The sequence below is a fragment of the Terrapene carolina genome, unplaced genomic scaffold (assembly GCF_002925995.2).
Source record: "Terrapene carolina triunguis isolate 2854851 unplaced genomic scaffold, T_m_triunguis-2.0 Scaffold714, whole genome shotgun sequence".
NCBI classification, from domain to species: Eukaryota; Metazoa; Chordata; order Testudines; family Emydidae; genus Terrapene; species Terrapene triunguis.
In genome coordinates, this window is record NW_020665065.1 from 193,170 (window position 1) to 216,348 (window position 23,179).

Sequence of the window (23,179 nt, forward strand, 5' to 3'; positions counted from 1 at the left end):
CCTGTGGCACCTTATAGACTAACAGACGTATTGGAGCATAAGCTTTCATGGGTGAATACCCACTTCGTCAGATGCATGTGACGAAGAGGGTATTCACCCACGAAAGCTTATGCTCCAATACGTCTGTTAGTCTATAAGGCGCCACAGGACTCTTTGTCGCTTTTTAAAGTCTAATAAGTTTATACTTACCCCAAACCAACATATATCCTGATAACAAAAACCATCAGCTCTGAGAAAGATTTAGTGTGCCTCTTAATTCTCAGGGTATTTCTAGAAATCACAGAATGCCTCTATAAACTTGCTGTTAGGAGATTTTCAAGCTGCCTCTGGGAGGGAAGTGGTAGATACCCTTCCCACCTCCATATTTCCCCTTTTCTGCTACACTCTCTCCCACTCCTTCCATTTCATGGGGAGAAAGTGCAATGAGAAACGTGCATAACATGCTTTCCCCAAATCCCAGCACTTTGCTACATAAGAAAAATATCACCCTTTGACAGCTAGGGTTTCTGGAAGGTAAGAAGGGTACCATTTCAGTTTGGTTGCTGGGTTTTTTTAGGTAAGAATTCAGAAAGGGGAAAGCTGGCAGGCCTCAAGTAGGAGAGGAAAATGCTCCTAGAAGTGTTTTGTTGAGGTTCTCCTCCCCCCACCATCCTTCTTTCTGGCCAGTGTTAATACTGAAGGGCATGGGTCTGTGGATCCATTTCCTCCACAGTATTCAGGACAGACAAATGCTAAGTTTAACACCTCCGTTTGCCTTTTAATAATTATACCTACCTCCTTTCATCATTTTATCTTTGGCCAAAGGGTGTGTTGTAACTTTCCTCCCAAACCCTATCCCATGTGCCATCAGGGCAGTGGGACCTGCAAGTAATACAAAGTGAGCCTGTCACTAGTGTAAACTCCATTGGAGACAAGTACTTGTCAACAAACATTCAAAGAATGAGCCTCACAAAATCCCAGGAGAGGCCTAGCATGGATGCATACACAGTCTAGGCCCACATGAGAACTATAAAAGAGTAAATGCAAGGCCCCAACAGAGAGATACAGGTACATGGTGTCCTACATTTCCTTTAAACAAAAATCAATCCCCCATGGGAGAGAACGTACATCAAAAACCAGAAAGTTATTTAGTTCTAAATCTTTGAATAAAAACGATTGTCTTGCAGATTAAGTGATCACCGTATTTGACTCCCATCTTCTACAACAAGTCAGTCATACTGTTAGGATATCTGCTTAACTTGGGGGAAAGAGGCAGAATGTGACACTGAACAGAGACCTGCTAATAAGGATTAATTACAAATATTCTGGGGAAAAACCTCACAGTTGACAGTCATCTGTGTGCCAAGTGCCCAAGGAAGGGTATTAACATACAATATCTTAGCCAAATCATGGGCTAGCAGCTGTAACTTTTTTATTTGTAATAACAGCATTTAGAGGAGATAACACTTCTCATTTGAACTGAATTGAGGAAGGAATGTGGCAGAAAGTTATATAACAAATGACCTGGAAAAAACCATTATGGGAATTCCAGAAAATAATATTTGCCTAATTTACCAGTTTCTGTTAGTTGTTCAAGTTTGACTCATTCATGGGCCAGTTCCAGGAAAGAAACAACTTTTGTGTTATTCAGCTAGAAATTTGCTTTGCAAACAGTTTTAATTAAATCAGTGACTCTTTTCAAGTGAACTTCCATTATTATGAAAGGTTTCCTTTACAGAACTGTTGAAAGTTCATATTGATTGTTTGTAGCAAAAGCAGGAGGATAAATAGAAAACTACTATCCCTCAAGTGTGAGGAAATTCAGAACTATGAAGGTCCCTGGGCTAAGCCATCAGAAAAATCTAGTGATAGCCAATTAAATGACATTCTGTATTTTCTGTATTTCCACAGCACTCAAAAGAGCAAAGACATATCAGAAACAAAAGTGAAAGAGGCATTCCAAAAATGCATATGACTAGACTAAATAAATACGTTTTATACAGGTCAATGGGCAGAAGGAAATCACTTCTCAAAGCCTTCTCCCGACCACCACTTCAGCTAGAGTCCAGCTAGTAGAGCTGGCTTTTTATACCTCAGACACCTCAAAGCACTTTATAAAGCAATGAATAAGATACCTGATCATGTAGTCTGTCTAGGCAGCCATGCCAGGCCAGAATAATTATCGCTACCACTGCCATGTGGATGAGGAATGGTGAACCTGTAATCTTATATTTACAATTTTTCTTCCAAAACTAAAGGGCAACAGAGGGCGTTATTTTATGTCTAAGAAATTTATATCGACTGTGTACTGCCAGCACATAGCTCCTAGCAGAGAGACTCCTAGCGTAAGCACATATTTTATAGAACACCCTAATATACTGCTAGCACCTTACCAAATTCACGGTCCATTTTGGTCAATTTCATGGTCATAGGATTTTTAAAAAATCATAAATTTCACAATTTCAGATATTTAAATCTGAAAGTTCACGGTGTTGTAACTGTAGAGGTCCCAAAAAGGTCCCAACACCCAAAAAGGTGTTGTGTGGAGGTTACAAGGTTATTGTAGGGGTGTCATGGTATTGCCATCCTTACTTCTGCACTAGTGCTGGTGGCAGTGCTTTCTTCAGAGCTTGGCAGCTGGAGAGCAGCTACTCTTGGCTGGGAGCCCAGCTCTGAAGGCAGAGCCACAACCAGCAGCAGCGCAGAAGTAATGGCATGGTATGGTATTGCCACCCTTACTTCTGTGCTTCTGCTGGCACGGCACAGCCTTCAGAACTGGGTGCCTGGCCAATAGCTGCCGCTCTCCAACCAACCAACTCTGAAGGCAGTGCAAAAGTAAGGTTGACAATACAATGACCCCCCTACAATAACCTTGCGACTCCCCCGTGACCCGCTTTTGGGTTGGGACCCCCAGTTTGAGAAACACTGGTTTCCCCCATGAAATCTGTATAGTATAGGCTAAAAAATACACAGAAGACCAGATTTCATGGCTGTGATGTGTTTTTCATGGCCGTGGATTTGGTAGGGCCCTATATATTGCATTTCACTTTGTATTTTACAGCAGCTAACCCCACACCAGTAACTTTTACAAGAAGAGGCGGCATCAGGAGTGCTGGCAACTTGTAGTTAAGCTTCACGCTGTTTTACAGAGCGCCTCGTGTTAGATTATAGCTCCTCTCCCCACTTCATTTGAACTTTATGCATGTTACATTTACTCTTGCTACTGAGCTATTGGGACTAAACAGTACTAAAAGAGTTTGCTAAAGGACGTAGCTGCCCAGACAGTCCTTTAAAGCAGCCAAGTAGGTTACAATACAAGATAGTTCGTTACTGTACCTGCACAAATAGCAGCAATTAGGCCTTTTCTGTTCTCCTGGTCCACTAAAATGTCTTTCACAGCAGGAGACTGCACAAAGAAATAATATAACATTAAGTAATTATTTAAAAAACCAAAACAAAAAAAAACCACCCACAAATTATGCTGCACTATCGGTAATAAATACAGAAAATAGTTAATTATGTAGGGAAAGTAGATCAGGAATTTTTGTTTTAGTTTATGAGACAAGGAACAGTCAATCAAAAGGTGGAAAATTCAAAACCAATAAAGGAAATACTTTTTCCCACAACATGTGATTGAACTTTTGCCACAGGAAGTAGCTGAAACCAAGAACTCAACATGATTCAAAATGAGACTGGATATTAAGAATATCCAGAGTTATCAACATAAGTAACATTTTGGAAGTTATATTAAACTTCATGCTTCCGGGCTTAAGCCAATTGTTACCTATGAGAGACAACAAGATCAATTTGCTAGGTTAAATTATTCCACATCTGCTTAATGAGGGTTTTTTATTAGGGCTGTCAAGTGATTAAAAAAATTAATTGCTATTAATTGTACTGTTAAACAATAATAGAGTACCATTTAAATATTTTTGGATGTTTTCTACATTTTCAAATATATTGATTTCAATTACAACACAGAACACAGGGCTCACTTTATATTTATTTTTTATTACAAATATTTTTGCTGTAAAAAAACAAAAAACAAAACAAAACAAAAATAGTATTTTTGAATTCTCCTCATACAAGTACTGTAGTGCAATCTCTTTATCATGAAAGTTGAACGTACAAATGTAGAATGATGTACAAAAAATAATTGCATTCAAAAATTAAACAATGTAAAACTTTAGAGCCTACAAGTACTCTCAGTTCTACTTCTTGTTCAGTCAATCGCTCAGACAAACAAGTTTATTTACATTTGTAGGAGATAATGCTGCCCGCTTCTAGTTTACAATGTCACGTGAAAGTGAGAACAGGCATTCGCATGGCACTGTTGTAGCCAGCATTGCAAGATATTTACATGCCAGATGCGCTAAAGATTCATATCTCCCTTCATGCTTCAACCACCATTCCAGAGGACATGCATCCATGCTGATGATGGGTTCTGCTCGATAACAATCCAAAGCAGAGCAGATTGACGTATGTTCACTTTCATCATCTGAGTCAGATGCAAGTATTTGTAATAAAAATAATAATAGAAAGTGAGCACTGTACACTTTGTATTCTGTGTTGTAATTGAAATCAATATATTTGGAAATGTAGAAAAACATCCAACATATTTCAATTGGTATTCTATTATTTAACAGTGCAATTAAAACTGATTAATCGCGATTAATTTTTTTTGAGTTAAATCGCATGAGTTAACTGTGATTAATCGACAGCCCTAGTTTTTATATCTTCCACTAAAGGAGATGCTACTGGCCACTGCTAGACAGGATACCGGACTAGATGAACCTTAAATTGGATCCAGTATGGCAATTCCTAATTTCTTATGGCATCAAAACACTTTATATCCTGTTTAATAATCGTTTACAACAACACATTGCATCTCCAGACTACAACAAAGTACTTCCCCGTGTTTACACTGGAGAACTCCGGTTAAGACTGCAGGTGCACAGCTTACCTTTTTTTTTTTTTTAAATGTTGGATTGAATTTGCTGCAGTAGCAGGAGAATATAAGCAACACTTACAGATATATGGGCAGGCCTTTGAATTATCTTCAGGTTTTATGATTTTACCTCGGACAAATTTTGAGCTCCTAGGTTACCACCTGGCAGGACCACCACATCATAAGGCCCCTAAACAAAGAAAGAAATGCTTACTTAGCAGAATTCTACAGGAGAAGAGCATACAAGTTCACTCAGGAGTTTGTCTTTATGACTGTTAAAACATACTAAAATGAGAAGCAGAGGAATGCTAACTTTTCTGCTTCTGAAAGGCTCTTTACTCAAAAGGAGGTCTGATGAGCGACCAAAATATTTCACCTAATGGAACTACTAGAAAAACACTGTTTTGTTTTCCATACACCAGGCCAAGAACTGCTGGAGAAACTTGTTTTGAAGCAAACTTTGCCTACACAATAAGTCTTTGTGGATGGGGGAGTTGAAGTGCTCCAGAGTGTGATTGACAGCTCTGCAATGTGCTGATAGGTGCTATGCTGCAAAGCTCCCTAAGCAGCACTTCCTTCCTGAACAGAAACTTTCTGTTGTTCCCAATTATGCTATTTTGTCAGAGAGTCTGGGTAACATGCACAGTAAAGCTCGGAGTTAAACATTTTACCAAGTCAAATACCTGTACAGAATGTTAAAAATTGTGCAAAACTAAGATACTGTGTTGCAGGACAACACTAGAAGGGAGAGAATTAAATTATGTGTCTCTGGGTTCGTGCAATGCTACTGCAATCAGTCAAACTGGGTGTTACTAATAACCTTCCAAGTCCACTGTGAACCTGTGAAGAAGGTCCTGTAAAGCATTATGCAAAGTCAGTATGACAAACCTCTTTTCTGGCATCTTCTAAACTGGCATCAGGACAAATGAAGACATCTCGACTACACTGCACTGGATCTTTTCCTGTTAAACCTGCAATAGTCACCTTGATCTGACAGAAAAACAGACACCATTACAACAGGAAAATGCACTGCTTTAAGGGGATGCAGATGACAATTCTGAAGTAGTATGCAGAAGTGTATTTTGTTTAAAAGATTATTTAAACCAAGCAATAGTAGAAGCTGTAGAGAATCAGACTAAAACCAAAAGTTTCCCACCTCAAAAGTAAAATTAAATGAGAAGTACCTGCAGTAAAATTAGTTATTTGAATCTGGAAGGTCTAACAGATGCATCACATCATCCAGCATTCCACAGGTTTCTAGATTAAAGTAGTGTCAGATTAAGGAGGCTGCTAAATGATCCATTATCAATTTGGTCCTGGTGCACAGGACTCTCTCTAAATCTGTTTATTCAGCTCCAGACTCCTTACTCTCAGCTACTACTTGGTCACAGTTCCATAGATGTGCACAGAACTCTGTAGGTATAAAATAAGGAAAGATCTGTGCCCCAAGGAGCACCAGGACAAGGGAGTGAACAAAGTAATGGAATGAAAAAGAAGGGGAAAGGTAGGATTTTATTTTGGCTGTTTCATGTGCACAGATTTGGGGTTCTGGTCATTTAAATTCTCACTTTGCAGTTTTTATTTTTAAATCTTATTGATCACTCTTGCACCTGATCAAGATCAGATTATTACCTATACTTGCAGGTGCACAGGTGATAAATAGGGAGCACTCTACGGGTAGTAAGTGACAGACTGCTAGATGAAAGCAGAGTTTCAAGGAGAGATTTGAGTGAGATGATCAAGGTCATTAGCTTGATGTGTACAAAGGGGTCTAGTCTTCCCAAGAAAAAAAAGAAAACGCTCCCCACTAACACAGGAGTTGCACCTATTTTGAGGGGATGATAAACACCTAAAAACCTGCCCTAGTCACTGCTAGGTTCACAACTTAAATGTCTTTACATTGTTTGGAACACATTCATTTTAATATGGCTAAATGTAAATGAATACATCTAGGAACAAAGAATGTGGCCATACTTACACAATGGGAGACTCCAACCTGGGGGCAGCGACTCTGAAAAAGATATTGGGGCTGTGGTGGATAATCCCACCCAGTGCAACGCTGCGGTCAAAAGGGTTAATGCACTCTCTGGATGCACAAACAGGGGCATCTTGAGTAGGAGCAGAGAGGTGATTTTACATCTGTATTTGGCACTGCTGTGACTATTGCTGGAATACTGTGTCCAGTTCTAGTGTCCACAATTCAGGAGGATGTTGATAAATTGGAGAGGGCTCAGAATAGACCCACAAGAACAATTAAAGGATTAGAAAAGATGCCTTATAACGATAAACACATTGAGCTACTTGAATCTATCTTAACAAAGAGAAGGTTAAGGTGTGACTTGATTGCAATCTGTAAGTACTTACTTGGGAAAAAATATTTGATAATGGGCTCCTCAATCTATCAGAAAAAGATGTAACACAATCCAATATCTGGAAAAGTGGAGCTAGCCAGATTCAGATTGATATAAATTTACGCCTTACTTCCAATGAGAGTAATTCACCACAACCCTTGGTAAATTGTTCCAATGGTTGAATCTCCATCACTGACAATTTCTAAATCAAGATTGGATGCTTTTTCTAAAAGGTGCATTTTATGGCCTATTAAATCTATGAATTCATATTCTGCAGCAATGAGTACTTGTGGATGAGTGAGCATTTGTCTTTCACGCCACAAATAAAAGGGCCCAGGTGCATGTTCATCCAGGAAGCCATTGAATAAAACAATCTCTCCATCACTGAGGATTGATTCAAGGTGAGAATACTTTTGGTTTCAACAAATGGTCATAAAAAGTTCTAGTGGTTTTCATACTCACTCCAGCCCTTCTCATAACATCAGTGGGGATAACCGTTTCCATCTCCTCTGCTCCTTTAGCCAGAATCACTAAGGCTCTTTTTGAGGCCATGTTTTAACAGCTTTAAGGTGTCCTTCTGATTTTCACTGGGCCCCACCGCTACACTGAAGCTTCCAGAGTCCACAGAGCAAATAATCTGCTCAAGGAACAAAAAGAGACTGTTAGAGGGCAAATCCTCTAGACCAGAGGTTCTCAACCTTTTTCTTTCTGAGCCCCCCACCCCGCACATAACTGCTATAAAAACTCCACGGCACACCTATGCCAGAATAACTGGTTTTCTGCATGTAAAAGCCAGGGCCAGTGTTAGGGGGTAACAAGCAGGGCAATTGCCTGGGACCCATGCCACAGGGGCCCCCACAAAGCTACATTGTTCAGGCTTCAGCTCCCACTCTGGGTGGCGGGGATCAGGGACCTGGGCTTCAGCCCCATGCAGTGGGGCTTTGGCTTTCTCCCCTGGGCCCCAGCGAGTCTAATGCTGGCCCTGCTTGGAGGCCCCCCTGAAACCTGCTCAAGGACCCCTAGGGGGTCCCGGATCCCTGGTTGAGAACCACTGCCCTAGACTTCATCATGAGGTGGTGATTGAGTTTTGTAAGAAGCCATTATTTCTACCATACTGCATCATAAGAAATTTATGAAGGACCTAGATCATTTTGTTTCGAACAGATTATTTACAATAAAAGCCTCTTCTTAAAGAGGCAATTCTTGTGCCTTATTCAAATGTTGCCCAATAGCAAAATGCACCACAGAATAATACTGTTTTGCACTTCTATACCATGTTTAATCGAAAGGATCTCAAAACAGTCACAATTCTGTGAATTATGCCACCACTATTTTACACAGAGAAACTAAGGCACAGAAGGGTTAAACAACTTGTCCAACAGGATACAGTGCATCAGTCCAGAGATGGGAAGAGAAGCCTGGTCTAATCAAGAATGTTACATAATATATATTTGCCAGTGTTAATGTTTAAGGTGAACATCAGATTTGCTTTCAGAGTGCACACCCACAGAGATGGGGAGAGAGATTATTGACTCCCACCTGAGGTCTTGTTTACAACTCTTATTAGAAGGGTTTAACTAGATTTTAAACCCATATTTGGTATTTAATTTCTGCAGGAGGAGTTTCCTGTGATTTGTAACGATTCTACCTATGTCTTCACATGTCTGATTAATAGGTTTTCTGGCATTTCCCAATCTCTGTGGGGAGGAGGGTGGGGAAACTGCCCTGAAGTGACTGAACAGAACAAAGGAAGATTCTTTTAAAAAGTTAAGCTCCAAAATAGATATTTAAGACTAAATGGGCAGCCAGATTTTCAAGAGAATCTAAATGAAGAATATTAAGTGGCACATAAAGTACATATTAAATTAATGTTTTTGTGACAAATCTTTTGTTAAAGACAACTTTCTGATGACCCAAAAGTCACTTGTAAGATGGTAACATTGATGACCACTGGGAATGGAGGCATTTCACAACTCACCCACTCTGAGTAACAGGGATTTTTTTCCAGTAAGGGGGTTTCCACCCAAAAATGCACATACAGTCTGGGCATTCTTTATAAGAAAAAAAATGTTACGCACGGTCACCTAGAGAAATTTGGAGGCTGGGGGAATAGGATTTGTTAAACTTAATTTTATTGTTCTCTGCTTTGCTATTTCTTCAGCAGTAGCAGCAATTAGTGAGCAACAAGCCATTTTCTGTACACATTCACAAAAGACGTGGCCAAAGAACTGTCTCTTCCTCTACTCTGCTATGGACTTAACTACCATTACCTCTTTGCACAGGAGCCTATAAAAATACTTTTTAAAATACACATTGCATACTTCTGCTACGGAATTCACTATCACAAGATACCACTGAGGCCAACAGTTTAGTAGAATATTTTTTAGATTAGTTTATATGCATAAGAATGGTCAGTTATAATAGACAGAATAGGAGGGATATAAAACCTTCCTGTTTCAGGGCATAAACCAGCCACCAGTTGATGGGATTAAGAAAAAGCTTCCCCTATAGGCAGATTTAGGGAATAACTGTCCACTGCACCTTCCTCTGAAGTTCCTCAGTGGTATCCAGCCACTGTCAAGAGACACGATACTAAACTACAGTAAATGGACCTCTGGTCTAATCTAGTATAGTAACTCCTAATTTGTTACGGAGTTTTATTTTCTGCCAATTAAGTACCAAATCCACTGAGCAAGTAAATGGACTCATGTAGTCATAGCAAGAACTTCCAGGCACTGTGTGACTAAGGGAGTACTAAAATAAAAGAGCTGATACTTTTCTTCAAAAGATCCATAAGAATCTGCAGAACTCATTTTCACAAGAAATTGGCTAACTAATCGGTTGAAGAGTTGTCAAGCATGATTCATGTATACATACACATGACTTAAATATAGAAGCTGTACACATTTTGTTTGTATTCCTCCTCTCTGCCCTTTATAAATTTCTTATCTTCAGAGACTGTAAATTCTTTGGAGTAAGCTCTATGCCCTCCTCTATGGGCATTTGTGTACAGTGCCTAGCACATTGTGGGTGCTACCAGAATAAAAATAATAATTATTCATGGAGATTGCAGAGCCAAGTTACTCAGAACAAGTCCTTGATTTAGCAGATGACTATGCATGGCAAATAAATCTCCCATTATCCAGCTCCCTCTATAGTCTCATGGTGCCAATTTTGTGCAGGCACATCCTACTATTCCAGTGGCAGCCAGTAAATTAAGATCATCCTCCCTATATGGGTAAATGCACATTTCTGGGACCAGTGACTGCTGACAGATGCAAATAGGAAAGACAGCCCCTAGAAAGCTGGGGACAAGATGGTGTCCTTTTAAGGCACGAACCCAAATGCAGATGGGAAAAATACTATACGTGAGCCAGAAAATAAATACATTTTAGTGGCTTATGAACTCAGCCAAGCTAGACAGAATATCTATGTCCCAACAGCTATTTTTAAATTTAGGGGATGGGGCATTTGAATGCACAAGATTATTTTTCAGAATTTATAAACAAAAAAAATAGGAAGAGGAATAGCACAAAATGATACTGCAGAGTGATCAAGAGCACAGTGCCAGAAAGAAGAGATAGTAACGAGATTTGTAGCCACAGGCAGGCGGATGAAACTACAGAGGGTCAGACCCTGAACCTACATGGTGGCAGGCGAGGACGGCTGTTCGTGATCAGCCTAGCCCCCCCTCGGGCCCCAGCCACATCCCTGCTGTTTCAGGCTCCAGACGCCCCTAGCAGCCGGGATTGAGGCTCACCTCCTGGCGTCCCACGGGCTACGTGCCGCCTGCCTGGCTCCCGGCCTGCCTGGCCGCTGGGCCTGCGGCGGCTCGGGGACAGTCAGTGCGGCCATCACGCTGCTATTCGCGGGGCAGGGAACCAAGGGAAAGCTCCGGCCCAGCCGGGGAGCCCGCAGCCCCCAGGCAGCTCCTTACCTGTGGGGCGGCCGGGCGGGAGGAAGCTGCTTCCCTCCGGGGGGGCCTGTCTTGCCGCAGGAAGCACGCTGCTGTCACGGGGTTTGCCGGCTGACTGCGGCTAGTTCCTAGGCGGTCAGACCTTCCTCCGCCTTGCCGTGCTCGGACAGATGCGTTGGTAATTTAACACGTTGCTTTACAATAGTACAATATCGATCATTTCTGCTTGAAGTTCTCCGTCCTCCCTCCAGGATAAATGGAACAGTCCTACACCACCCCCTAAAGCACAGGCTCTTCTTGTTAACCCATTTCTTGCCAAAACACAGCAGAAAGGAAGGTACGTACTGTCATAAGGAAACCTGACTAAGTACTAAACGCTTCCAAATCACCAATATTTCCATGTAAAAGAATCAAAACGAGTGCCCGAAGAAAAGTAGAAGATTACACCTAGAGATGAAACGCTGCGAAGAGGAGAAAGGACAAATTAAGACAAATTTGGCACAAGGAATGAAAATGTTTCACTCCTTTGCTCAGAAGTGAGGAGGCATTTTACTGATGCTTATATCAGTCATAATTATGTCAGGGTTTGGAAATACTCTTTCCCTAATGACGATAACATTTATTTTATTTAATAAAATGTAAAGGTACCTATGAACAGACATCTCAGCACAATAAAATAAATGCAAAGAATAAAGAACTTACAAGGCTAAATATTAACTACAACTATTATTATTATATTTCATGTATATGTAGACAGAAATTAGGGGAAATGGGAAACAACATATAGTATTTTCTCTTTTTAACTTAATATGCTTGTCAACATACAGCTAATCTTTATCAGAGAATGTGCCAAAAAGACAAACACCCCAGCCATCAAGCCAATCACACAAAAGAACTCCTTTCCCAGTTAGAATTAAAAATGAGAGACCCAATGAGACAGTAAACACAGAGGTATTGGAGCATAAGCTTTTGTGGGTGATGTCTGACGAAGTGGGCATTCACCCACGAAAGCTTATGCTCCAATACATCTGTTAGTCTTAAAGGCGCCACAGGACCCTCTGTTGCTTTTTACAGATCCAGACTAACACGGCTACCCCTCTGATACTAAACACAGAGGAGGATGCACAAAGAACAACCAAGGATAAGTCTATCTAAATAAACAGAACTGTATCTGACAATGCCTACCTTTCCTAATATGAACTCCCTCAGAGAACTGATGGGTGGAATCCCCTGGGAGAATAACATGACGGGGAAAGGAGTCCAGGAGAGCTGGCTGTATTTTAAAGAATCCTTATTGAGGTTGCAGGAACAAACCATCCTGATGTATAGAAAGAATAGTAAATATGGCAGGCGACCAGCTTGGCTTAACAGTGAAATCCTTGCTGATCTTAAACACAAAAAAGAAGCTTACAAGAAGTGAAAGATTGGACAAATGACCAGGGAGGAGTATAAAAATATTGCTCAGGCATGCAGGAGTGAAATCAGAAAGGCCAAATCACACTTGGAGTTGCAGCTAGCAAGGGATGTTACGAGTAACAAGAAGGGTTTCTTCAGGTATGTTAGCAACAAGAAGAAAGTCAGGGAAAGTGTGGGGCCCTTACTGAATGAGGGAGGCAACCTAGCGACAGAGGATGTGGAAAAAGCTAATGTACTCAATGATTTTTTTTTTTGCCTCTGTCTTCACGAACAAGGTCAGCTCCCAGACTGCTGCACTGGGCAGCACAGTATGGGGAGAAGGTGACCAGCCTTCTGTGGAAAAAGAAGTGGTTCAGGACTATTTAGAAAAGCTGGACGAGCACAAGTCCATGGGGCCGGATGTGCTGCGTCCGAGGGTGCTAAAGGAGTTGGCGGATGTGATTGCAGAGCCATTGGCCATTATCTTTGAAATCTCATGGCGATTGGGGGAGGTCCCGGATGACTGGAAAAAGGCTAATGTAGTGCCCATCTTTTAAAAAGGGAAGGAGGAGGATCTGGGGAACTACAGGCCAGTCAGCCTCACCTCAGTTCCTGGAAAAATCATGGAGCAGGTCCTCAAGGAATCAATTCTGAAGCACTTAGAGGAGAGGAAAGTGATCAGGAACAGTCAGCATGGATTCACCAAGGGCAAGTCATGCCTGACTAACCTAATTGCCTTCTATGACGAGATAACTGGCTCTGTGGAGGAGGGGAAAGAAGCGAACGTGTTATTCCTTGACTTTAGCAAAGCTTTTGATACCGTCTCCCACAGTATTCTTGCCAGCAAGTTAAAGAAGTATGGGCTGGATGAATGGACTATAAGGTGGATGGAAAGCTGGCTAGATTGTTGGGCTCAACAGGTAGTGATCAATGGCTCCATGTCTAATTGGCAGCCGGTATCAAGCAGAGTGCCCCAAGGGTCGGTCCTGGGGCTGGTTTTGTTCAATATCTTCATTAATGATCTGGAGGATGGTGTGGACTGCACCCTCAGCAAGTTTGCAGATGACACTAAACTGGGAGGAGTGGTAGATATGCTGGAGGGTAGGGATAGGATACAGAGGGACCTAGACAAATTAGAATGGGCCAAAAGAAACCTGATGAGGTTCAACAAGGACAAGTGCAGAGTCCTGCACCTAGGATGGAAGAATCCCATGCACTGCTACAGACTAGGGATCAAATGGCTAGGCAGCAGTTCTGCAGAAAAGGACCTAGGGATTACAGTGGACGAGAAGCTGGATATGAGTCAACAGTGTGCCCTTGTTGCTAAGAAGGCTAACGGCATTTTGGGCTGTATAAATAGGGGCACTGCCAGCAGATCGAGGGACGTGATCATTCCCCTCTATTGGACATTGGTGAGGCCTCATCTGGAGTAGTGTGTCCAGTTTTGGGCCCCACACTACAAGAAGGATGTGGAAAATTTGGAGAGTCCAGCGGAGGGGAACAAAAATGATTAGGGGGCTGGAGCACATGACTTATGAGGAGAGGCTGAGTGAACTGGGATTGTTTAGTCTCCAGAAGAGAAGAATGAGGGGGGATTTGATAGCTGCTTTCAACTATCTGAAAGGGGGGTCCAAAGAGGATGGATCTAGACCAGTGGTTCCCAAACTGGGGTTCATGAACCCCTAGGGGTTCATGAAATGTTACAGGGGGTTCTCGGGAAAAAATTCCCCAATGGCGGACAGAGCTGTCCTTAGGGATCCCTGGCAGCCCGGAGCCCCTGGACTTCCAAGAGCTAAGCAGATCAAAGCAAGCATATCTATCACACTGAGGAGATTTAAACGTCAAGTCTCCTTATAAGAAATGGAAAGGTAGGTGGATATTTTTTGCTCTTTTTAAAATTAAATAGGCAGCTAGTATTGTTTTTAAAATTATGATGAAGAACAAGTTTAAGCTTTGTTGTAATGTGCGTTGTTTGCCTGGACTGCTCAAGACCTGAATGCTTATGTAGGAGGAACTCTTTGAGTTGGCTTCTTAAATACCTTCATGCTGTTTCACATCTGATACTCCTTGATGAAACATAGGAGCCTTGTCTTATAACAGGCTTATTCAAAGTGATACAAGCTACAAAAGTGAGATCTTGGAAGAGTGTTACTGTTTTCATAATGTAATAAAAATACTGTAATGATAAATACACCTCTACCTCGATATAACGCTGTCCTCGGGAGCCAAAAAATCTTACCGCGTTATAGGTGAAACTGCATTGTATCGAACTTGCTTTGATCCGCCGGAGTGCGCAGCCCCGCCCCCCACGGAGCACTGCTTTACCGCGTTCTATCCGAATTTGTGTTATATCAGGTCACGTTATATCGGGGTAGAGGTGTAATAATAATAAATAGTGTGTAATAAGCATATCATAAAAACAAATTTTATATTTCCAAGATCACTGCTTTTATAATTTATACTCAGGTAAAGGAGAAAATCCCTGGAAATATTCATTTTTAGGAGGGGGTTCGTGAGAATTGACATTTTAGTGAAAGGGGTTCACAAGTTGTTAAAGTTTGGGAACCACTGAGCTAGACTGTTCTCAGTGGTAGCAGATGACAGAACAAGGAGTAATGGTCTCAAGTTGCAGTGGGGGAGGTTTAGGTTGGATATTAGGTAAAACTTTTTCACTAGGAGGGTGGTGAGGCACTGGAATGGGTTACCTGGGGAGGTGGAGGAATCTCCTTCCTTAGAGGTTTTTAAGGTCAGGCTTGACAAAGCCCTGGCTGGGATGATTTAGTTGGGGATGGTCCTGCTTTGAGCAGGGGGTTGGACTAGATGACCTCCTGAGGTCCCTTCCAACCCTCATAGTCTATGATTCTATGAACTGTATCTGGTGTATAAATATTGATTTTAATATTTCATAGTTATGCTTTGTGACTGATGTATTTCTAATAGGCTTCCTGAAAAGGGGCTATTTCTAGTTGCACGGTAATGAAACAGTCTCCAAAAGTTGCAGAAGGCCTTCAAAGAGACTAATGAGACATTACATAAAACTCCTAAAACACTAAGCTCCTCAAACCCGTATCAAAAGTGTTCCATGGAAATGGTGAAAACCTTGTATTAAATGCATACCAGCACCCATGCCAACAGGAAAAGAAGAAAAGAAATGAGAATTGAACGTAACCTGGCCTAAGGGGGAGAACTGTTACGGCGCTGTCAGGCGATTACCCTGGTAAAGGCGGGGGGTGCCCGTGCAGACGATGCGTGGCTCTAACCGGCACGATTCGGATTGCCAACCAGGGCCTAGTGTCGATAGTGGGCACGCAGAAGGGTCAAATCCTGATTGATTGCGCCACACGCTGGGCTTAGTGTCACTTTCCACAGGCACCGCCGCCTCCAGCCAAGAGAGCCGCAACCCCCGGCACGGGCAGCGCCGCCAGGGCGGGCCCTACAACAGATGCCGGGGGGGGCGCCCCGGGCCTCACCCTCAGCTGGCGCGGGGGGGGCAGACTGAGGGGCTTTGAGAGCTATGCCTCAGGTGGAAGCGTGACGCGGTGCTACTGGCCCGTGACCTTTACGGATGCGGGCGATAACGGCGGGCTTCTGTGCGGGAAGGTCGTGACCTTTAGGAGGGGAGGGGGCAGGCCGCCCCGCGGCTGAGGGACGGGGGGCGGCGGTGACGTCACGCGCGGCGGGCGTCACGCCACCTCCGCAGCAGCAGGCCCGCCCCCTGCTGATGGTCAGCGCTGAGTCAGGGCGGGCTCTGCGAAGGCGGGGTGGGGGCTGCTCGGCCCCGCCCACGGCCCGAGAGCCAATGGGGGCTGCAACAGGCGGGCCGCCTCGTGAGGGGCTGATGGCGGCCTCCTCTTCCCCGAGGGGCGGGGCATTGAGAGGCGCCAGCAACCCCTCCCGCTGGGCGGTGAGCACGCGGCCCTAAGCCCCCCCGGACCCATAGAGGACCGGTCCAACGGCCCCCGAGTTGGCATCAATAGTGTACTAGCCCCCCGCCCCCCCGAATCCATAGGGGACCAGTACACACCGCCCCCGAGTTGGCATCATTACGGGCCAGCACTACCCCTGCCCCCAATCCCTAAAGGATCGGTATGCACTGCCCCCAAGTTGGCATCAATGAGCACCAACCCCTCCAGGATCCATAGGGGATCAGTCCACAGTGCCCACCAGTTGGCATCAGTATCAGCACGACCCCCAATCCATAGGGGATCAGTATGTACTGCCCCTAAGTTGGCATCATTCTCGGTCAGCAACACCACCACCCCAATCCATAGGGGATCGGTATGCACCACCCTGGAGCTGGCATCAACAGGGTCGGTATTAACCCATCCCTCCACACACACTCCAGCAGGGGATTAATAGGGGGCAGAACTAATCTACCCCCAGGGGAATTAATATAGGGGCAGTGCCAATCCTCCCTTCCAGAGAAGGTATCAATATAGCATTATCCAGCCCCTCCGGGAACCCGATGCTAATGTCTCTTCTGTTCTGAAGCAGACTTTCTCCTCTCTTCAGTTAAAGTATTTCTGTAAGCATTCCATTATTACCCTGTAGCATCCCTTTCATCTTCCAATTGATCAATAGTCTGAAAACCATTAATTGAGCTCAGAATAAGAGCTGAAAACAAACAACATGATGGATCCAAATTTTTGTGTGTGTAATCAGGTGCTTGTTTTATGAGAGAGAAGACTTGCTAAACAAACTTCTTTACTCTAGCTCAGGAATTCTAAGGAGCATCCCCTTTCTCAGTTCCTTAAAAGAAGAGTGAACTTGCTAAAAAGCTTCCTAGAAAATCAATTACTTGAAATTTTTTAAGTTAGTTAATATTTATACAGCACTTCCAAGTTTTCCTTTCAGTTGGCTAACGCTTAGGACTTTCAAGATATAGGACCAAGTTCTGCACAGACTTACACCACATTGATTGAGGCAAGATAGGTGAGAGATCTTTTATTGGACCAACACCACTGAAAATAAGGGCAGAATTTAACCTAAAGAGCACTATGTAATTGGAAAGTATTATTGCTCAGAATAAATTCTGACAAAGAGAACTAGTAAGTGTAAATTATGATTAGTATTCATATTAAGCTATACAAAATCTGTAAATCTAAACATGATGAAGAGTGATGGTTCTGTAATAACTATCTTTAGTTAATATGTAAATATAATTAATAAAATTAATCTTATTAGATTTTCTTTTGCTGTCACAGTGCACTTAAGTCTGCCATACTGCTGCCTTGCATAGAAAAATGTGCTAAATCTAGTGATGGGAAATCAGCCGCTTCACTTCTGCATGAAGGGTCACATTGCAGCCCACAAAATGTCATTCAGAAATTGAGATCAGTAGTAGTTAAATTTATCATAGTTCTGACGTATTCACTTTTTTTCATTTGAGGACAGATTAGAATTCATGGTGATAATTTTAATGTTATGGGGGCTGTTAACAACCTATACAGTGATTAACACTCCCACAGCTGAATTTCTGTGATGCAGTTCATGGGATTTCCCAGTCTGCACAATCTGCTAAACACTCATAGCAAAACACTGCCCTGTATTAACTATAAGCGATGTGTAGTGTATCGTACCTTGTTCTTGCCTGGAAGCTACTTTATTTTGGCAGTACCCTATATATAATACTGATAGGCAGGTTATACATGCATCTGGTTACTAAAAATGTGTATTTTCAAAGCCACCTAATGAATTTGGATGCCCAAATTAATGGAAACTGATTGTCCAAATGCCCTGAGTCTTTGAAAAATCTCAGCATAAAGTTTACTAATGTTATACTTTTGTACCTGATTTGTCATTGTAAATGACATAATAAGAAGGGCATTTACAAACAGGTTCAAATTACAGAAAATATTTACATCCTTAGCACAATAGCATGCTTCACTGGACAAAGGAATGATTGACATTTCACGATCAAAAGTATCATACACTTGGATAATTTCATTAAGAAAGAATGGCTAATTCTTTTTGGGTCACACCAGGTAGTGCCTGGAAATGAATAATAATAAAAAGTCCCCCGTTATATTGATATTTAAGAGCATGTAAAGTACAGAGAATATGAAGCAACAGAAATCCACTGTGAAAATTAGAAAAACCCTGTTTGACTTTAATCACAAAATCAAGAGATGGAAGGTGGCTTTATACCATGAAACACTTCAACATCATTAAAGTGCTATGTAATCTATGATCATTTATCACTTCTTCCTATTTCCTGCAAATATTTTGAGGAGGGGTATTCTTCTGGTTAAGATACCGAGCTGATACTCAAGAGATGGATTCTATTCTTGGCTGTTCTACAGCTACAATTGGCTATTTAATTTTGGACAAACCACATAAACCTGGATTCAGCAAAGCACTTATCCTTAACTATAACTATGGGATTTAAGGATGTGCTTAAGATCTCCTTTCTGGTTAACAGGTGACTTCTAAGTGCTCTAAAATCCACATTTTCCTCAGATATCCTTAAAAGCTGCTGTGACTCCTGTGGGGTATGGGGTAGGGTTAGTATACAAACATAAGAATGGTCATACTGGGTCAGACCAATGGTCCATCTAGCCCAGTATCCTGTCTTCCAAAAGTGGCCAGTGCTACATGCTTCAGAGGGAGTGAACAGAATGGGGCACTTTATCGAGAGAACCAAACTCTGTCGTCCAGTCACAATTTCTAGCAATCAGAGGTTTAGGGACACCCAGAGCTTGGGGTTTCGTTCCTGACCATTTTAGCTAATAGCCATTGATGGACCTATCCTCCATGAACTTATCTAATTCACTTTTAAACCCTGTTATAGTCTTGGCCTTCACAACATCCTTTGGTGAGGAATTCCACAGGTTGACTATGTGTTGTGTGAAGAAATATTTCTTTGTTTTAAAACTGCTGCCTATTCATTTAATTGGATGACCCCTGGTTTGCATGTTATGTGAAGGGGTAAATAACACTTCCTTATTCACTTTCTCCACATCATTCATGATTTTATAGACCTCTATCATATTTCTCCCCCCATCATCTCTTTTCTAAAATAAAAATTCCCAGTTTTATTAATCTCTCCTCATATGGAAGCTGTTCCATACCCCTAATAATTTCTGTTGCCCTTCTCTGTAATTTTTCTAATTCTAGGACATCTTTTTTGAGATGGGGTGACCAAAACCAGGGCTGGCCTTAGGAAAAATGGTGTTCTGGGCGAATTTGTATTTTGGCACCCTTTCTTTGAGTTTGCAAACAGCAGTGTGGGGCACAGGGTGTGAGGACCAGCTCCTGGCCCTGGAGCCAGCCAGGCTGCACAGTGAGGAGTTTCTGAGCCTGGGACTCCCCTGGTCATACATCTCCAAACACCAAGCAGGACAGCAGGTGTGCTGCCAGTACCTGTGCCCGCAAGAAGGGGCAAGCCCTGCTGGCTGTACATCCCCGCCAGGCCGGCAGCTCCAAGAGGCATTACCCACCCCCGGCCCAGCTGGCCAAGGGCTCCAGCCCTTGGCTCGCCTGCACTCAACCCCGGCTCTGGCAGCCCAGGCCCGACAGCTTAGCGCACTCAGACGGTGCCCCCCTGACCACGGCACCCACCTGTAAGGCCATCCCTGACCAGAACTGCATGCAGTATTTAAGTCATGGGCACACCATGGATTGATATAGTGACATTATGATATTTATTATCTGTTCCTTTCCTAATGGTTCCTAACATGGTTAGCTTTTTTGACTGCCGCTGCACATTGAGTGGATGTTTTCAGAGAACTATCCATAATGACTCCATGATCTCTTTATTGAGCAAAAACAACGAAGAGTCTAGTGGCACCTTAAAGACTAACAGATTATTTATTGAGCAGTAACAGCTAATTTAGACCCCATCATTTTGTCTGTATAGTTGCGATTATGTTTTCCAGTGTGCATTACTTTGCTTTTATCAACGATGAATTTCATTGGCCCATTCTTGGCCAGTCATCCACTTTTGTGAGATCCCTTTATAACTCTTCATAGTCATCTTTAGACTGAATGATCTGTTCGACCTCGTATTTAGCTGTTACACTCTAAGTACCTTTCCCAAACCTGAGATTCAGCTCTGGGTAGCTCAAAAGCTCGTCTCTCTCACCAACAGAAGTTGGTCCAATAAAAGATATTACCTCACCCACCTTGTCTCTTAACTATTTTGAGTAATTTTGTATTGTCTGCTAACTTTGCCACCTCACTGCTTACCCCTTTTTCGAGATTATTTTTGAATATGTTGAACAGCACTGGTCCCAGTACAAATCTTTGGAGACCCCACTATTTACCTCTCTCAATTCTGAAAACTGACCGTTAATTCCTACCCTTTGTTTCCTATCTTTTAACCAGTTACTGGTCCATGAAAGGACCTTCTCTCTTATCCCATGACTGCATAATCTGCTTAACAGCCTTTGGTGAGGGACCTTGTCAAAGGCTTTCCCAAAAGTCCAAGTATACTGTATCCAATGGATCATCCTTGTCCACATTATCCCTTTACAAAAGCCATTTTGGCTCTTCCCCAACATAGTGATCCAAATTTGGGATTGGGGGCTCTTGTCAGAGGAAGTGCAGAGGTGGGACACTGGGGGGAGTGACATGGAGGTGAGTGGCAGGAAGAGCAGAAGGGTTTGGGGCAAATGGTGCCTGTCAGCCTCATATTCTCCCCTCTTGTATGTGTGCTGGGATCTTGGGGAACCTTGCCCCTCTGGAGTGTTTGAGCTTCTCTCCCTATCCTCTCAGGTGATTAGGATCTGGGGAGGTCCCTGCCTCTCTGGAGCTGTCTGAGCTCCTCTTCCTGCCCCTCACCATGCAATAGTAAGTATCTGGGGGGCTCCGTCCTGCTCGGGGTCAGAGCCCCTTTCCCTGGTCCCCCATGTGATAATCAGGAGCTGGGGGCCCTTTTTGCTCTAAAGGGCTCTGGGCCCCTCTCCCTGTCCCCTTATGTGAGCTGGTATCTGGGGAAGCTCTGCCTCCAGGTAAGAACAGGCATGCTGGGAGCATGCGCCACGAACACATTGCTGAGACTGGGGTGAGTAGTTGAGAATGGGCATGCTTGATGCATTCACAGGTTCTCAAGCACTGGCATGGGGGAGTAGATATGAGAACACCACTGAGATAAGTGGAACAGCTCACAGTTTTCAGAGCTATTGTTTCGGGCTGCATTTATCTACCTGGAGCGTTCTCATCACACTGAGATGAATGAGCAACTTCACATCTCTATGAGCTTCCTATGCTGCAGATGGCTATGTAGAGCCCTTTCATCTCTCTCTACCTCAGTTTTTCCATCTGTACAATGGTGATAATGATGTTTCCCTCCTTGGTAAAATGCTTTGAGACCTATTAATGAAAAGAGCTATGAAAGAGCTAGGTATTAATTATTATTATTACTACTGTTACCTGGCCACAGTAGTGACTGAACTGCACACCTACATAATTACAACTGCCTAAATGACCGCTAACTCCTACCAACGTTTCTCTTTCTGTTAAAAAAACAAACTAGAAATTCATTGACAAAAAATGTAACTAATGCTGAGTTAAGGTTGCCTGGTGGTCTCTCATGCCCTTCCAGATCATCGAGTTCAGCAGAACTCTATCTTAAAGTTTTGAAAACCAGAAAATACAAAGTTTAACACCCATGCAACTTTAACTCTGACATCTCTGAGCGATGCTACACCATATCGATAATACACATACACATACACTGTACAGGAGCTATCTATACCTGCCCTACCCTCAAACACTTAACCTACTCCATTGAAAGATCACCACATCTGGTGCATTTTACAACACTTTCACCCTTACCTACAATGCCATCTAACACTATATTCACTGACCCTTCATTAAAATCACAGACCACACTCATCTCTCATCCAACTGCTGACAGTTCCCCAGCACAGAGACCCCTGTGCCCTGCTGCCACTAACCTACACAACACAGCTGAAGTAAGGCATACTGAATTTCTCAAGGTACGCATGCACTTCTTTCCATTGATCACACAGACATGGATCAGGAAAGGGGCTCAAACACATACCCTCCCAGATCACTTCATATAACATTCACAATTAATCCTTGCACTAGTCAATACAACTATACCTACTATAGCAAATGCAGCGGTCATGTACACAGATGATTTTTAGGAGCTATTGCCAGCTCCAGGGAGGCAGAGATAAAGTTATGGGCACATACCTTAACTCTGCATTTCCTTGTTTTCAGAAGTTTTGAGTTTTGCTGAACTTGATGTTGTAGAAGGCACACGATACCACCAGGCACCCTTAAAGCTGCGTTAATGAATTTTTACATCAATGAATTATTGAATATGTATTTAGGAACCTATCTTTAGGAACAGATTTGTAAAAATATTGGCTGATATATGTAAATGCATCTGGCCAAGTACTTCAGAGTGGGGCAAGGTTGCAGCTTTTAGTTAACCCAGGATACCTCCTGTTCTCACTTACGTTTAGGGAAGCTTCCTAGGGGCCCAGTGTATGGGAGGGCCAGTTTGTCAACGCAAAGATTACAAAACAAAATAAAAAAGGCACAGTACCTAGCACAATGGGGACTTGCTCTACGACTGAGACTCCTAGGTGCTCTGATACTACAAATAATCGTAAGGTG

General features: G+C 42.8%; 1 protein-coding gene across 3 annotated transcripts in view; it reads right to left on the minus strand.

The window, feature by feature from the left end:
• PARK7 (Parkinsonism associated deglycase) overlaps window positions 1-22,844 on the minus strand; it is a 24,381-nt gene extending 1,537 nt beyond the window's left edge. Inside the window, exons 1-6 of one of the 3 annotated variants that reach the window (XM_024207908.3) lie at window positions 22,751-22,844; window positions 7,741-7,915; window positions 5,816-5,917; window positions 5,058-5,117; window positions 3,316-3,385; window positions 775-861 (exon numbers count right to left, since the gene is read on the minus strand). In XM_024207908.3, the coding sequence (XP_024063676.1) occupies window positions 775-861; window positions 3,316-3,385; window positions 5,058-5,117; window positions 5,816-5,917; window positions 7,741-7,830 (409 nt within the window). In that variant the 5' untranslated portion in view covers window positions 7,831-7,915; window positions 22,751-22,844. Of the gene's footprint in view, window positions 1-774; window positions 862-3,315; window positions 3,386-5,057; window positions 5,118-5,815; window positions 5,918-7,740; window positions 7,916-11,038; window positions 11,196-11,215; window positions 11,227-22,750 lie in introns of those variants that run through there. The other 2 variants (XM_029913520.1, XM_024207907.3) reach the window with 2 other exon arrangements.
• Window positions 22,845-23,179: the final 335 nt, after the last annotated feature.